This window comes from Heloderma suspectum, chromosome 2, assembly GCF_057233095.1.
Source record: "Heloderma suspectum isolate Gila_16-S chromosome 2, 16-S_ref, whole genome shotgun sequence".
Taxonomy (NCBI): Eukaryota; Metazoa; Chordata; class Lepidosauria; order Squamata; family Helodermatidae; genus Heloderma; species Heloderma suspectum.
This window is the reverse complement of record NC_139459.1, coordinates 344,811,266-344,829,503: the sequence shown is the minus strand read 5'-3', so window position 1 is coordinate 344,829,503 and position 18,238 is coordinate 344,811,266. Positions and strand designations below refer to the sequence as shown.

Here is an 18,238-nt window from a genome sequence, read left to right as displayed (position 1 = left end):
AGAGTACTGATTCTCAGCCTGTTCATATGTGTAAATAAACCACATATGACAAAAAACTGCAAGGAAACAAAAACCTAGGTCACACTTGCGCCCCTGGAGTTCTTACCTCTCCAAGAACTGGGGTGCAAGAACCTAATAATATTTTTCCAGTGCAATACATAGATTACATACACAATTCCTCATATTGTCCTGTTGTGTAAAATGCATCTTGCTTAGTGCCAAATGAAAGCTACTGGCTTCTGCAAGACATGTTGGATATTTCATGAAGAATGAAGAATGTAGTTTCGTAACTGCAAATCACATTTCAATGTATTTTCTTTTATTTCAGGTGTCATGAATGACTAGAAGGGAAAATCAAATGAGCAGAAGTTAATAAATCAACACAGTCATTATACAACAAGACATAATTGCTAAATGCTTACAAATGCTGTCAAGTATATAGACATAATATTCATGTAAAATATAATACATTAGAAATTATTGCCATAAGAAGTTTTAGCAAGACTTTGTCTCAGCCGTAGATCAACAAAGGAACTTCTTGAAGTTATAATGATCCTTACCCATTTGCCCTTTAACTAGGATTTAGTACCCTAGTGCAGGGATCCCCAACCTTTTTGGACCCTTGGGTACATTTAGGAATCTGAGAAACTGCTCTGGGTGCCACTACAAAATGGCTCCCATGGAGGATGTGCTAGAATGGTCCAGCTACTAAGGTGGTGGTGGTGGGAGAAATAGTGAGGCTAGAGGTTGAGAGGCAGGGGGAAATAGCAAGGCAAAGGGATAGAGGGGAGAGAATGAGTGAGGCTAGAGGCTAGGACAGGAGAAATAGTGAGGTAAGAGGTGAGCGTCTGGGAAATAGCAAAGCTAGAAGCTAGAAATGGAGAGAAAAAGCAAGATAAAGGGGCAAGTGGGAGACAAAGAGCAAGGCTAGGGGCCAGGAAGCAAGAGAAAGAAGGCTAGGGATGGGGAAGGGAGAGAAATAGTGAGGAAAGGGGGTTGGGGGAGAGGAATAGTGAAGCTAGAGGCTGTGAGGTGGAGAGATAGAGAGCAAAGGGGAAAGGTCTATGGGGACAGAAGAAGACTGGGTGTGGCCAGGAAACAACTCTTTCCTTCTCTTCCTGCCTGCTGAACCAGCTAATTGGCTGCAAGTTCAGGAACAGGAAGGAGAACCTGATGCCATAATGGTTTTGAATTTTTTTAAAAAATTAAAAATACAATTTTGTATGGGTCATGGAGTGGAGAGCTTCATGGGTGCCATGGCACCCATGGCACCATATTGGGAACCCTTTGCCATAAAGTTTTCACATTTTTATTAAAAATAGATTTTTGAAAGGCCAGGGAGTGGAGAACTTCAAGGACACCCTTGGAGATGCGGTATCAGGGGCCCCTTCCTTAGTTCATATACATAGGATAAAATCCACACATTTATTCAATAATGCCACAAAACACTTCAAATGGTACATGTCCTATATGGCCCTGAAACATAGGTAAACAGTCCTGTCTGGAGAGCAAAGCCTCCCCAGGATCTGTTTTATATGATTGAGATTGGGACCTGAAGGATATTCCTACAGGAGGGGTGAGGTCATGCCCAGAGCCCTCCATGGCCATCGAGACCGAGATCCTAGAGGAGCAAGGTTCCTGAAACCAATAGGATGTTCCTCTATCTCATGGATGGAGCATGAGCTCCCCATTCCACCCATAGATCAAGAACCAAGCATGGATTGCTTCTCCAGAGAACCTGGCTTTTGGAAAAGCAAAGAGTTGGGCATTAGTATCACCATCAAAAAACTCCACCAGCCCCTCTGAATAGTCCAGAGAAACCCGGATTCTACTGGGTGGGTGGCACAAAGACAAGTTCGTCCTAGGATCGGTGATTGACTGGTACTGTCCATCAATACGCTGTACCCCCCAGTACCCTCCACCAGGTGTAAGGACAATTGGCCCATTTCTGTTTGCAGTTGCCCTAACAACTCCTACACCCCACCACTCTCCCCCCTCCACCACCTCAACTTCCCAGCAAATTCTCCCCGAGGTGAAACCCTCATGGCTTACAACACTGGCCATAACATCATATCTCAAAGGGCCACTATTCACATGCTGTTTCATGCCTTTCCATTTCACACTTTTCAGATCATCAGACACATAGAGCTGGGGATGAGCTGTATTTGGATCCAGACTTAGATTTGCTGTATGGAAGAAAGGGGGGGAAGGGACAGAAGGAATTCAATCCAGCTTTTCTTAGGTACTTAAGAAATAATAAACATTATTATCATCATTGCAATCAGAGGTCATCACATAGTTACATTTAACTCTTCTGTGCTTGTCAAAATCACTTCGCTAACAAGTGATGGAATCAGACCACAATTAAGTCAGAGTTCTAAACATGGAATTTATTTATTTATTTATTTATTTTTGACTGTTTGATTGATTTGTACCCTGCCTTTCTACCAAAAATGGCACTCAGGGAGGCTTGAGTGTCAGGTATTCTAATGTAAAATATGAATTACAATATTCATTTGCAATGCAGAGTGCTTCTGCTCAGCATTTCAACATGCCATGCCCTTTTACAGGATACTCCATTCCATTCCCCTCCCACCCAGCTTTCTGTTTCCCCCCCACTAACAGACAACATTTCATTCGACTGAGCATGCTTGGACTTCATAGGGTTGTTTTAGAGGGCTTTTCCTCCCTTAGAGGTGTGTGTGTGTGTGTGTGTGTGTGTGAGTATGTATGTATCTTCTGCAAATCTTGGGGTTCCCCGAAGCCTCCTCCTTCCGCATGGATGGTGCAGTTTTGGCTACATTAAGATCCACACTTGGATAATGAGCTCAATATTACTACAGAGAATGTTTAAAGACTAGTGTTTAGTGTAAGAGTCCAGCCATACAGAGATGATACTTTGTAATGACTGTAATGGAGTGTAATGACTCCAGTATGAAAAGGCTAGACCCCAATCCCTTAACTTATTCTTTTCCTCAAAGCTTTGAACTCCTCGAATTTTGACCAAATGATGATGATGAAATTTTAGATGAAAGCTGTTGAGAAATCCAAACTCATTGTTCCACATGTGCACATTGAATTTGGGGTGGGACAGGTGGACATATTGGAGATATTTTAGAAAGAAATTTAGGGGGCTTAGGAGTGGCAAACAGAAATAGTGAGACTCAAACTGAGACTCAGTCCAGACAAGACAGAGGTTCTGTTAGGAGAAGGTTCATCTGTCCGGTTAAGGGGCATTCAACCATGATTTTGTTGTTTGGTTTTATAATTGTGAACTGCACCAAGAGCATTTGCCAGTTGGGCATTAACAACAACAACAATTTATTAGATGTGTATATTGCCCAACTGGTGCATGTGTGCATGCGTGTATATATATATATATATATATATATATATATATATATATATTCTGAAATGTAAAAAAGCCACTGGCCTCAGTGGTTCAGTGGCTCAGTGGTGGCTGCTGTGCAAGGATCCTTTTCATCTGTGAGGCACTCTGGGATGGAAAGGACTGTGACAGCCGGTGCTCAGCTGCTGCTCTGTCGCTTTTAAAAGTTTCCAAAAATAAAAAAAGAAAATGGGGAGAAAGGAGACCACCTCTATTCTACATATCTTCCATTGGAACAAGTCAGAGTTAAGGTATTTAACAGTCAGCGGGATTATGCCCAAAGGAGTGGGGGAAATGTCCCTGGCTTAATTTCTTATGGCAGGCAGCAATTCAAGGCACAGGAACGAGGACTGTAAAAGAAATGAGTACCCTTTGTTTTATTCTTAACTAACTGACTCGGGCTGCAATTCTATTCCCGCTTATCTGGTAAGATACACTGAACATAGTGGGGCTTAATTTTGAATCAGTGGGCAGGATCCAACACTGCCCACCTGCGAGTGCAGTCCACTCCACCGTTGCTTCTGTCCCACAAGTGGCCAGCCCCACCGATTCCATTGCACAAACAGCACCCACTGCTCACACAACAGACATTTAGGTCCACTGACCATTCATTCATCATTTAGTGGTTTCCCAGCTTTTGCATGTTTTTTTTTCTCATTCTAGAAGGTTGCCATGCAGCAGAAGTGGGGAACCTGTGGCCCACAGGCCACATATTGTGTCCTGCCACCCCCAGATATACCGCAAAATAATTGGAAAAACAAAACAATGCAAACCAAAATGGCACTCTGTAGCCGCTTTGGAAAGCTAAAACAGACAAAGCACAAACTAAACTTCATGCTCCACAGCTGTTACAGAGGACTAAATGGTTCACGTGTAGCTTGCAAACAAGCTAAATTTAACCCTTTTAATGCTACTGAGCACTACAAGAGCAGTTTTCCACTGAATTTCAGTGGCAAACTGGCACATTTTTAATTTGCATTTTTATTTCTTTCAATGCTACCAGCAGGCTGTGTGTGTGTGTGTGTGTGTGTGTGTGAGTCTGGGGGGTGAAAATGGCCCCTGGAACTCCTTCAGCTGCCCACCCCTGTCCTAGAGGAAGAAATATGTTGTTTGGTGATGAAAGAGCAGGCGATACCTGTTATGCTCTTCACAGCCGAACTGCAGGGAGTACATTTTCTCAGACAACTCTGGATCTGGTTGTGTGGAAGCCTTAGCTCAGAAACATTCTGGGGAGCTTAGAAAAATAAGCTTGATTTTAGAATAGGATTGCCATCTATTCACAATGTTTAGAATTTGTTCCTGTTTAGAGCAGTCTTTAATATGCAGAAAGCTTGTTATGGATGGAGTTTGTTTGTACTTTGTTGTTGTCGTGACTTATTTTGCAGAAGAAACAAAATGCGAGTGGATAACAGTAGAAATTCAGTGGTAAGCACATTTACCTAGAATTCAATTATTTTGATGGCACTTACTTCCAAATGCGCACATTTAGGATCCCAGCACAAATTTCACAAGCATTAGTAATCACAGATGGTGTATTTGCCACTTTGATAGTTGGTGGCATTAATCAGGTTGGCAGACTGTGTCTCCTACATTGTCTTGAATAGGAAGCTGCTTAATAAGCTTCTAGCTCAGTATTGTCAGCACCAGTGGAAGCCGGTGGCTCCAATTTCAATGGGCCTGTGTGTGAATCCATTCTGGATTTCAGTTAGAACCAGCCAGGCCTCTAAAGGCATTATCCAAGGTGCTGAACCTATTTTGGGGGATAGGGTTGAGCAGCTTGGATAGCTACTTTAGAGTTCTGGCTGCTTATTTATTTATTTATTATTAAATTTATTAATCGCCCATCTGGCTGGTCACCCAGCCACTCTGGGCGATGTACAACATACAATAAAAACAGTTTAAAACAATAAAATTTTACAATAAAAACATTTTCTAAAATACCCTAACCCACCCCAAATGCCTGCCTGAACAGCCACGTTTTTAATGCATGACGGAAGCTCATTAAAGAGGGGGCATGACGGAGTTCCCTAGGGAGGCAGTTCCACAGAGTGGGGGCCACCACAGAAAAGGCCCTCTCCCTCGTCCCCACCAGTCTAGGTGTCCTGACTGATGGGACAGAGAGAAGGCCACCCGAGGCTGATCTTGTTAAGCGGCCTGTCTGGTGCTGCTGGAGGCGCTCCTTAAGATAGGCTGGGCCGGAAACCATATAGGGTTTTAAAGGTCAAAACCAACACCTTGAATTTGGCCCGGAAAACAACTGGTAACCAGTGCAACTCCTTCAGCACTGGAGTGATGTGATCTCACCGGCGGCTGCGTTTAATCAGGCAAGCCACCGCGTTCTGTACCAGCTGCAGTTTCCGAACCATCTTCAAGGGTAACCCCACGTAGAGCACATTACAGTAGTCTAAACGAGAGGAGACCAGGGCATGTACTACCGATGGGAGCAGATGGTCGGGAAGGAAGGGGCGCAGCCACCGTATCAGATGGAGTTGATACAGCGCTGTCCGGCTCACAGCTGACACCTGAGCCTCCATGGACAGCTGGGAGTCCAAAATGACCCCCAGGCTGCAGACCTGATCTTTCAAGGGTAGCCGTACCCCATTCAACACCAGGTCAACATCCCCCAGCCTCCTCTTGTCTCCCACCAAAAGTACCTTGGTCTTGTCAGGGTTCAGCTTCAGCTTCTGACTGAAACCCAGAATGGATTCACAGCCTCACTGAAATCAGAGACACCAGCCTCCACTGGTGGACACTGCTTGGCAGTGGCTCTCCATGGTGTCAGGAGTCTTTCCCAGACCTACCTGAAAATGTTGGGGATTGAACCTGGGACCTCTTGCATGTAAGAACATAAGAAGAACCCTGCTAGATCAGAGCAAGGGGTCATCTAGTCCAGCATTCTGTTCACACAGTGGCCAACCAGCTGTTGACCGGGAACCCACAAGCATGACATGAGCGCAACAGCACCCTCCTGCCCATGTTCCCTAGCAACTGGTGTACATCGGCTCACTACCTCTGGTACTGGAGGTAGCACATCAAGACTAGTAGCCATTGATAGCCTTTTCCTCCAGGAAGTGGTCCAACCCCCTGCATTGAGCAGGGGGTTGGACTCGATGGCCTTGTAGGCCCCTTCCAACCCTACTATTCTATGATTCTATTCTATGAACCCCTTTTTAAAGCCATCCAAATTGGTGGCCATCACTACATCCTGTGGTAGCGAATTCCATAGTTTAACTCTGCACTGTGTGAAGAAGCCCTTCCTTTTATCTGTCCTGAATCTCCCACCAATCAGCTTCATGCGATGACCCCGGGTTCTAGTATTATGAGAGAGGGAGAAAAAATGTCTCCCTCTCCACATTCTCCACATCATGCATAATTTTGTACACCTCTACCATCCCTTACCATCCTTTTTTCTAAGCTAAACAATCCCAGATTTTTTAACCTTCTCTCAAAAGGGAGCTGCTCCAGCCCCCTGATCATCTTAGTTGCCCTTTTATGCACTTTTTCCAGCTCTACAATATCTTTTTTTTAGGTGTAAAGCATGTGTCCTACCACAGAGGCATTGACCTTCTTTGTTTTATAATTAAATAACGTGACTAGAGGTGCAGGATGACATTGTGCTTCGTAGAAGCCCCTTGATGTCCTTATTCATTGTGGTGAATGTCTGGGCTGGGCAGATTAAAAGGTGGCACAGGTGGGCCTACACTACAAGTGTGTTCTTTCAGACTTCCTACTTTCAGGAAACCCTTCTCCATTTCCAGAACACTTTGGAACAACCTTGTCGCCTCAGTATCCTATAGTAACTGAGCCAAATATGTCAAATTAAATAATCACACATTCTTCCCGTGTTTACTCCCACCTCCATTTCCTTCTTAATCCTCCTTTGTTTCCCTGGGTTTATTTCTAGACTTTAAGCCCCTTGGGGTAGGGACCTGTTAGACCTGTTCTTTCTGAAGTGCAATGTACACAGGGGGCCAAGGAAACCCTGGACGCCTGCCACAGAACCATAGAAAGGGGGTGTTCAGCTGTTTATCCTTCCATGCTAGTATCCCTCCTGCATGGAGAGAGCAAGACTGCACCCAGACAACCCCTGCCGTCTGTGCATTAGGGATGTTGGAGAACAGGTCTCCTCTCGGGGGGTGGAGTTCAGCACATTTTCGCCAGCTTGGCCCCCCAGACTCCAGCATGCTCCTCCATGAGCTGGCCCAACTCAGTGCGTGACAAGTTGGGCCAGCTTGCAGATTTTCAGGTGTTTTTTAATCTGTGCAAATCACAATCTGCACAAAATTGCGGCTGTAAACAGCTCAATTTGCACAGAATTGTGGGTGAAAACTAATTTGTGCAAATTTGCACAATTTGTGCACATTTTTTAAAACCGATAAAACTCCTGGGTTTGGGACTAGCCTGTGGCTCGGCTCGCAAATTCAAGCTGAGCCAGGGGAACCACAGGGATCTGTTGGGCCCCAAAAGGGACAGATTTCCCAGTGATGAACAACCCTACTGTGCATTAGGTAGAGAACCATGGAAACTCAGCTCTACTTGCATACTTTCAGGACTGGGCTATGGACAGCAGTCTCAGGTGAGCCTTAATAAAATTCATATATTCAACCCTTTTTTCAGTGTGGTTCAAAGACTGATACAATCCCTACATTTCAGTTTTCCATGCTATCTAGTTTAACAGGATACAGTCAGATACAGACAGGCGGTAAAGCCTAGATGCTAAATAACAACTAAATTAAGAGGTTACCCATGCATACTTGAGGTTATGGAACAACCTTCCCCACCCGGTGCTCTCCATTAGTGCTGCACTACAACTCCCATCACCCCATCAGTCCGGATGACTGGGGTGATGGGAGTTGCAGTCCAGCACATCTGGAGGAAGATGTCAACTTCCTCAGGTTGAGGAAGGCTGGAATAGCTACTGTCATTAAATGCACTGGGGGATTAAATGTACTGGGGAAAAGTACTGGATGTTAGGAGACCTTCCACATGTTTCATGGGAGTCCTAAAAGCTCGGAAGACATGATGGGTTAGAAAATGGCAGCAGCAAACAAGGGCACTGTAGCAAAAATAACAATGTGCAATACTACCTCGGCAATGGGAAGAACACAATTTTCCCCAGAACAAGATATTGGCATTTGAATACTGGGGGAAATGCAGTCTCCTTGGAGAAGAAGCAAGGGGGAAATTTTGGTTCCTGTTCAACAAATTAACTTCAACTAGGTATTATTACTAGCGCTCCACTGAAAACTTCTCCCCCATTTTTTTTTTTTTACCATTCTCATTTAATGTGATAGAAAAGAAATTGCTTTCAAAGAAATTAAAAGGGGAAGAAATTTTTGGAGAAATTCTCGTGGGTTGGGTTCAGGTTTCTTGTGCTTACCTTACTTAGGAGGTGGCTGAAAAGTGTGCACAAGTGTCCTGTCTTTCATTGTATCATCATCTCTCTGGCAGCCTGTAGCATCCTCAGCTTTCTATACTTCAATAAATGCCCAGAGAAAGACATCATGAGGCAATTTCTACCACAGGGCTTTTCAGATAAGGAAGTGCAGGCAGCCTGGGAGAGATGTGTAATAGAAAGAAAACACACACACACAGCACCCTTGGCTGCCTCACAATGATTAAAGGTAAAAGGTAAAGGTGTCCCCCACCAGTTGTGTCCGAGTCTAGGGTGCGGTGCTCATCCCCGTTTCTAAGCCGAAGAGCCAGCGCTGTCCGAAGACGCTTCCGTGGTCATGTGGCCGGCATGACTGAACACCGAGGTGCACGGAACGCTGTTACCTTTCCCGCCGAGGCGGTACCTATTTATCTACTTGCAATTTCTTGCTTATTAGGTAAGTTAAAAATCACACCACAAAAATAAATGTTAAAATGCCCTGAAAATGAGGCAGAATTATGGAAGCCTCTTTCATAGGGGGAAGAAAACTTTCAGGAAACTGGGGGACAGATTTTGGTTTTGGCACAGTACTAGCTCCACCTCTTCTTTGGAGCAAGACACAACACTGCTCCCCTCACAGCTGTATTGTGGTGGATGCAAAATGGGGGCTAGTTTGCCAGTACAGTTGATGCTGTTGCCACTTACAGTGGCAGCACAAAAAACCCTTAGGAAAAAAGAAATACGTTTTGCTACAACTCTTACCGATAGTGTACCCTCCCTATGAGAAACCTTTAAAGAATTTCTCCTGTGCTGGAGAAATTTGGTGAAATTGTACCCCCAATTTCTCTGCCCACAGATAGGGTGGAAAATTTCAAGAGGCCATTTGGGCACAGCAGCACTGGGTATCATGGCATGAAAACAACAACAACCTGATTGCACGGGGAAGCACTTAGGAAGCTGAAGGAACAGAGCAGAAATGTCTTACCCAGAAGAGTGAGAAGGATCAGAACGACGGCCAAAGCAACATTTCCTGCCACTGCAATGCCAAGACCAACTTTCCACCAGAGAAGATTCAAGTTAGAATCTGTGGAATTGGAAGTCAACAGTGAAATTCAGGATTAGCTTCCTCCCCCCCACCTCACACACTTCAATTGGGTGTGTAGCTGTGCTCGGTTCCATTACTAAGGCCACTGAGGCCCAAGAGAGACCTAATGATCCGATTCGCATGACACAGCTGATTCATCCTGTGTCATTTAAACAACCCTCACTTAACCCACCGTTTGCCGTAGGGGTTAAGCAAGAGTTGTTTAACCCTCACATAACCCACAATAACCGGGTTTGGGTGATACAGTCCAACAGCAATCACGTGCACTCAGCACAGCTCATCGTGCGAACCGGCCCAATGACTTGAATGCTCAGTGGAAGGCATCTGTCCCAATCCAGTAAGGGAGATTGACACACGGAAGCAGGCTGACACGCCAGTGTCGACGACCATTAAATAACATTATGTTCATACCTGAAGTAGCTAAAGGTGGCCATTGTAAGCCACCATACATGGGCAAAAGCATAAATGTACTGGATACCTATGATTAGTGTCTCAGCCCAAATTGTGGCCATTGGATGCTCCTGCTCCTATAACTTAGTGACAGGACGCTATGTGTTGTATTAGAGATAAGCTATATAGACAGCCAAATGCCCCCTGAACCATGTCTTCCTTTAATCAATCTTCCCATAAGAAGTGTTCAAGATACGAGGGTCACACAAATCAGCTATACAGCTTTGACATTCTTTGCAGAAGGTGCTATCATAAGTCTTTCGAAACTTAGAAGCTCTCTTTGAATATAACATGTCCAGAGGCAGTGGTTATTAATAACCCCTTCTTCTAAATATTTAGGCAGGTCAGCAGGCAAATCCTGGTTTAAATGATTATTAACAAAAGAGTCCGATGATGCAGAGAAGATATGAAAACATGATGATACTTTCATACTCCTTCACCTGTAAATTATATTCCCCATTCAAGATGCTAGTTTTTGAGATATAAAGACTTGCCCAACTTAGGCTGAGCACACTTAAGGGAAAGCTTTTCTCTAGACAATTTTTCATATCACTTAAGAGGGAATGGGGATGCTCAGCTGAGAGGCCCTGCATCCAAAAACTGACAACATGTCTCTGTGTTTTTGTACATGCATGTGTGAGTAATTTTAGCTAGGTGATTTTAGACCCTGGACTTAATGGTCTTGGTGGTGGTGGTGGTGGTGGGGTTATAACATTTCAATCCCGCCCCCTTCCAACCATCATTCAGTGCTTTAAAACTGCTTCTACATTACTGATATGTTGGAATAATAACAACCCTGATTTTAAAAATAATAATATTCTGAGCATGTGCAGTTTTGCATTTGAACTCACTTAAATCATAGCACCAGGATGACAACAGGCATAAAATGGAGTTTGCCTCTGCTGCCCTGATGCTCTCATTGCCTACCACTCTCTGGGCAGTCTTCTTTTTTCAAGAAACGTACTGTGTTTTTTCTTTTCTTTAAAGCGATGCAAAGCTATAGGGGCCTTCTTTTTAAATAAGGTTTTCTGGGAAGGCCTTTAGGGTTTATGAGCTAGCAGTAGGAGTGCCACGGAAATGGTACATACATTAACAAAAACAAACCATGCTGGCATTCCCTTGATTTTTGCCAGCAATGTGCTTTGCTGGCAGGAAGTACCCCGTAAGCAGAAGTGCTGAAACGGCAATCAAAATGGTTGAAACAGCATTTTTGACCCCTTCCTCCTTGAACATTAAGAAAAAGCGGATGTGTCCCTTAGGAGATAACAAAAATAGGCCATGTGCTAGTATACAAAAGAACCAATGAGATATAAATTAGGTGATTCCCCATTCTTCAGTTGCAGCACAGGTAGGAATAATGTAATCACAAGATCATATTTTGAATACTTGTGCAGCCTGGTCATGCTACTTGGGAGTAACACCCACTGATTTCAGTTCTTCATTAGAACAAGTGAATCAAGTTAGTCCCATTACATTGATTGGAACATACCCGTGAATCATTTCGGCTAGACTGGGGCTACAGCCTCTAGATGGGAAGAAGGCAAGCCCATCTCGGAAAGATGCTACACAGACAGGCTGCAGCAAAGGTCAATTTACTTAATTTGCCCCTCAGACCTCCTCCCAGATCAAACCCAGTATTCAATTGTGGGAGACGCCCTGGAGGTTAACAACATCATCTAAAGGGCCTGCAAACTTCTGTGAGTGGGCAATCTCAATAGCAGGATAAAAGCTCCGTGTGAGGAAGCCTTAAGAATGGGTGGAAGGACTCTGCTTATGAAAGCTGCCTGTGCCCAATTTTCAGGGATCTTTCCCCCACACGACAGCTCACCCCATTCAGCAGGGTCTCCTGTCTGTCTGTGTGGCATTGTCAAGGGGCTGAAGGGACTGCTCTGTGTGTGGGGTGTGGGGGTCCACTTCTGTCAGTCCAATTGCATGCACCTAAAACTGGATCCAGCCCAATGTTATTTTTAAAACCCGAACACCTTGGATATACATTTGAATGTCTGAAAATAAATGTATATAAGAAAATTTGCTTAAGACTCCCCCCCCCCAATGCATTTTGGTTCTAGTGAAAATATTTCGGCTGTTTTCAGAATTTGAATTCTACTTTTCAACCTTCTGTTCGTGTCTGTTTCCCTCAAACACGTGTGGAAAAATCAGCCCCAGCCCCTCTCCTTTAAAATACAGCTTTTCTAGGCTAACTTCTGACAATATAGCTAATACCAAAGCATCCTAAGTGGCTTCATATAATACTGATGTTGATCCTCCAGGTATAAACAAATGTAAGCAAGACATGCTCAGTCTTTTATTATGTGAGAAGGTAATTACCACTGATGCGGCTTTCCAGATTAAGACAGAGTCACAAAGCTTTCACCAGCTGCAAAAAATGATTCTGGCGATCTTTCCAGCATTGATGTTTTCCCCGGGTGATCTGTCCTGTTCAGTGTGATGGCTGAATATGGGATCCTATTGTCTCTGTTGCCTCTGATTGGCTGGGATCACTTCCAAGGATGAAGAAAATGAAAGGAGCCCATTTGTTTTGTTAATGCCATATGGGCAGTTCAGAAACAACAACAAGTAAAATATGAGCTCCAGGGGGATTAGGAGGGGCATTCCTCCCCCCGCCCCATCAAATACTACTTCCATAACAAAAATGTTTTACATTTGAACATTTGATACAACTCTACTATCACTACAACCCCCCCCCCCCATCTGAAAAGATTATATTGAAGTGTTCAAGGGTGTATCTCCAGAGACCTTGGATTATTCTGATGACATGCTGCATTCCGTCTCCTTCTCTTTTTATCCTTTGTCCTGTCTAACATAGGGATGTACGAATCCCTCTTACCTGAGTCCGCCGGGGATCTGTGTGTGTGGGGGAAGCAATCCGTTCTGCCCCTCCGGAATCTTCTCTGGCTGGGTCCGCTCTGCAGCGAGTCTGCAGAGCCGCCAGCCGGGTCCATCCGCTGCCAGACTGCCAGCTTGCGGACACAAATGGCGTCTGGCATAGTGGATGCTATTTGCATCCCTGCGCTTTGCTGTGATAGGCTACGTAGCCTATTACAACAAAGAACAGGGATGCAAATGGCGTCTGCTACGCCAGACGCCATTTGCATCCGCGCACGGGCAGTGGATGGACCCGGCCAGACCCGGACCCAGTGGTGCCAGGTAGGATCCGGCTGGGGCGGACTTCGTAGGGTGGCAGGGTTGGGTGGTCCGTTCTGCCACGAACTCTGGGGGGGGGGATTCTAAGAATCCGGCCTCATTGGAGTCCATGGCAGAATTCTCCACCATCCCTAGTCTAACACAATTTTATTGGTAGATGATGGGAGGTGGGGGGAGAGAAGAAGGGCAGGAAATGCTTGTGGGCTTCCCATAGGCATCTGGTTGGCCACTGTGCAAACAGAATGCTGGACTAGATTGGCAACCAATTTAAGCTTCATGGTGTTCAGTTCAATACACAATGCAGTTGTTGTTTTCCTGGAATGGGACTACAATCTCTAGATGGGAAGAAGGCACTCAAATCTCTCTCTCTCTCTCTCTCTCTGTGCGTGTCTCTCTTACATGCACCCCAAATACAAAGCACTTTCTGATTTATATATTTTTAAGAAAAAAAGAAGTCCTATGGACAAGGTTCATTATATAGTCAAGATTCTTTTAAAACATATCTACATGTCCTCATTTTAAATTTCTGCAATTGTACTGCTTACACACATGCACAACACACACACACACACACACACACACACACAGAGAGAGGACAAAATGAGAAAGCTCAATACCTTTGGTCTGTTTGGGAGCAGGTGGTGTTTGGAACACGGCCCTTCTTCCTGGGTCTATAGTCATATATCCCTCTGCATCCTCCATCTTCCAGAGCTCTTCTTCAGTGTCAGTGGCAAGTATGACAGTTTTCAGAAGAGGAAGTCCTTAAAATCACCACTTGATTCAATTATGGAAGTGGAATTACAAAACGAACATGCCAGATGGTAAAGTCAGTTTCCTTCCATTGGAATCGGGGGACAAGCTTATTTGTCAGTTAAACCTAGTGATGGGCAACTGATGGCCCATGGACCAAGCCTGGCTTGCAGATGACCACTAGTTAGTTGATAATAGACATCTTTTAGTCTTCTTCAGGCTCAGAACCCCCACATCTGGCAACAGAGTTTTCTCTTCCTCTTCCTCTTCCTGACCTGTTGCAGCTGACAAGACTCCAGCAGGTGTGCAGTGCAGCAGTTGGAGAAGAGGTCAGGTGACTGGATTGGGAAAGGAGTGGGAGAACCTGTGGCTGCTGCATTTCCTGTTTCATCAGTCATTGTGCACATGCAACCCTAACAAGACAGTATTGCGCGACTGGTGAGCATCACCTCAGCTACTGTGCATATACAATCATAGAATAGTAGGGTTGGAAAGGGCCTATAAGACCGTCGAGTCCAACCCTACTATTCTTACAGTATCCCCATTTGCCAGGGCTGGCCAAAGACATTTTGCTGCCTGAGGGGAAGGGCAAGATGCCCCCAGTCCCCATTCCATGTTCAGAAGCCAACCAGACTGGGAGTCGAATCTTACTTCAATGCTGGCTGCCCTTACTGCACCTGAGCACGGGGAGGGGGTCAAGATGGGCTGTGTTGTCCACAGCCTGTCCTCTAACACCTTGCTGCCACAGGATTTGCCACCTGAGGCAGCTGCCTCACTCTGCCTAAGGGTGGGGCCAGCCCTGCCCTTTGCATTGCCTCCAAAAACCATAGCTGCAGAATCCTTCATTCATCAGCCCCATAATCCCTGTATCCCCAGGGTTCTGAGAACGTACAAAGAACCCTGCTGGGGCAGACCAAAGGTCCATCCAGTCCAGCATCCTGTAGCCAGCCAGATACTTCTGAGAAGCCCATAAGCAGGGCTTGAAGGCAATCCCCCTCCCTCGTACTGCCTCCCAGCATAGTGCATTGGAACATGGAGGTTCTATTTCGCCAGCCTGGCTAGTTGTTGTTGTTTACTAATATTAATTTTATTGTTGTTGTTATTTTAATCCACCCAACAACCAGTGTTCTCTGAGAAGATTGCAGGCAGTTAAAAGACTAAAATGCTGTACAAGCAGTTAAAAATATAAAACACAGTACATATATTTAAAAGAATACAATACAGTATTGTATATTGCTATTCATTTGTCTAACCCCTTCGAAAGCCAGTTCAGCCAGCGGCTGTCTCCACACCTGGTGGCAGTGAATTCCATACAGGAGTGATGCGGAGTATTCCTGGGGTGGAATTCAGTCTTGGAGAACCCTAAAGGTGCAGTGAAGGCTCAGCGTGCTTCTCTGTAACTCGTCAGACCTCTGCTTCTGAACCAGCCAAGCAGGTACAGGTGTGGCTGGGTGGGTGGCTGCCTTTCTTCTGCGATTTCCCAGCAACCTGATCAGTGCAGGTGGAGACCTGATTAGTAGAAAGCCAGGGTTGGGAATTAGATCCAGACAGGTATTTACGTCTATGTTGCTTGATTCATCCTTTCCATTCCAATTATGGAGAAAGCTTCTCGTGTTTAATTTTTGTGCATCAAGTAGCCATAAAGCATAGGAACAGGGCCAGTTTTTTTTTTTTTTTAAAAAGAAGCCTCTGCTGTCATTACTGCAGATATTTACATGTGGCAATCATTACTGTCATTTAGGGGGCCGGTATCAATGATTAAGATTCCTATCTGGGAATTCACATGTGACAATAACTAATGGTTCAAAATATTCACTCGGGTTAATAGTGGCGTGGAGAGAAAAGGAATCCCCCATATCTTTGTAACTGTGCAGCAACTAGGGATGTCAGAGAAATCTGTCATGGAATTAAATGAGTTCAGATTTCTGTGAATCCAGCCTGTGGGTTCCACAGCAGACCAGTATTTTCCAAGTCATGCAGATTCTGCAGACTGTGGTTGTTTTTTTACTTGGGTGTGTGGGATTTGTGCAAGTGTGCATTAGTACAAGTGTGCACTTGTGTAAATGCTAGGGATGGCGGAGAAATCCGCCATGGACTCCAATGAGGCCGGATTCTTTAGAATCTGGCCCCCCGGAGTCTGTGGCGGAACAGACTACTCCCCCCCGCCACTCCGCAAAATTCCCCCTAGATGGACCCTACCTGCCGCCAGCCGGTCTGGGTCCGTCCGCTGCTGTCTGCTACCCTGGTCTGCGGACGGAAGTCTGGCTGCAGACGGGCCCGGTCGGTGGCTCCACAGACTTGCTGCAGAGTGGAGCTGGCCGGGGAGGATTCCAGGGGGAGGGACAGATCACCTCCCTCCCCCTGCGGACACCCCCCCTGGAACGGCAGGTAAGCCATCCACCCATCCCTAGTAAATGCACATTAGCACGAATGCGCACTTGCATACAGGAACGAAATTCTCAGACATCCCTCAAAAATCCTATTCTGTCAATGAGCGGACGTCTGAACAAAAGATGCCTGACCACCTGTGAAACTCAGACAGAACAGATTTAACAGCATCGGTACGTCCCTGGCAGCAACATCCGATATTGCTGGCATTTGGCTCCTGCCAGGAGGGTGCAGGTTGAGGTGAGGAATGGCTTTTGTCTCAGGACTCTGAATTATTGGAAGATGCAAATCAACTTCAGTGTAGCTTTTACCTATCAAAGCCTACGCTGTTCATTTCAGCAAGTGGGAATAAACTGCAAAGGGGCGAGCTTTGCGTCATCCCTCTGATGTTGTGTGACCTTCCTGCTCGAACAAAGGTTCTGCCTTCCGTTTCTTCTAGCAGCAGCCAAATCAGGGAGGAGGTGGTTAGTGCACCGCCCAGTCCACCCCTCCTGTGCATGCAGCTCTGAGCATGAGGGAGGGGTTCTCTATCGGAAGTCCTGTGCTGGATCAAGGTTTTTAGAGGGGAAAGGGGATTGGGCAGGCACCTTGAGTGAGCTGTCTTAACCTGGGGGGGGGGGTAATGTAAACTCAAGAATTCTCTCATGCTTTTTTTCCACCTTGCTGGGGCTCTGTAGAAACAGAATGGTGGCACTAATGGGGCAGTAGACCGCTTGCCAGTCTTGGGGTCCTGGCAAAAGCCCAACCTCAACTCTGGGCATCTCTGCACCAGCCTAAAATCCTGCATTTAAAATGGGGCTTTCTGCTTCCACTTTAAATGCAGAATCATGATGACTCCCTTTTTCACCCGCTTCCTTTTCACCCTCCCTTTCCCCCTCCTTCTCCCTGTATCTCAGTCTTCCATATCTTTCACTGATCTCGCTCCTCTTCTTGCCGTTTTTCCTCTTTTCACGGGGGGAACTCAAGTGGAACACAACAGGGTAATTTGATAGCTCATTATCTGTGATCTATTTAAAAATGGAACAAAGGGCATTTAGTGCAGGAGATGCCTTGGACGGTCATGGTGTCATGTAAGGAGCCCGCAAACTTCTGTGAAGGAGCAATCTCAATCGCAGGATAAAAGCCCGGTGTGAAGGAGCCCTGTGTCTTGAGCCACCCCATTCCTCCCAAATACCCCTCAGCCAGGCACCCTAAATGACCTGGGACCAGGGTGTCCAAAGGCTTGCCTTCTCGCATATGTCCTTGCCCGTCAGCGGAGGAACTCTGTCATTGGCTCTTCTCCAGCTGTCCTCACCTTTGGAGGCTGTGCAGGTGGCTTCCAGAGCTCAGGCCTTTACCACAGTTGTGCCCTGACTGTGGAACTCTGATCTTGTGGTGGTTGGGAGTAGTTTTTACTGCTGCACTGCACCTTTGTCTTCTTTAGATCTTTGTAGGCCAGGGGTGGGCAACTGGTTACCCTCCAGATACTTTGGCTGACAACTCCCATCAATGTTAGTTAGCTCCCATCAATGTCGGTGAGGGATCAGGTTCATAGTCTGGGGGTGCTCCTAGATCCATCATTGTCGCTGGAGGCCCAAGTGGTCGCGGCAGCTCAGAGTGCCTTTTACCAGCTTCGGCT

General features: G+C 45.7%; 1 protein-coding gene across 1 annotated transcript; it reads right to left on the bottom strand.

Annotated features, from left to right (window-relative positions):
* Nucleotides 1–298: 298 nt before the first annotated feature.
* LOC146355326 (butyrophilin subfamily 1 member A1-like) lies at nucleotides 299–14,645 on the bottom strand. Its single transcript, XM_084832547.1, has 4 exons — nucleotides 14,100–14,645; nucleotides 9,748–9,846; nucleotides 4,524–4,622; nucleotides 299–2,186 (listed from the first exon to the last, which is right to left on the bottom strand). The coding sequence occupies exons 1-4, from the start codon at nucleotides 14,182–14,184 to the stop codon at nucleotides 1,666–1,668; spliced, it is 804 nt and encodes a 267-aa protein (XP_084688673.1). The 5' UTR covers nucleotides 14,185–14,645; the 3' UTR covers nucleotides 299–1,665.
* Between the last annotated feature and the right edge of the window lie 3,593 nt (nucleotides 14,646–18,238).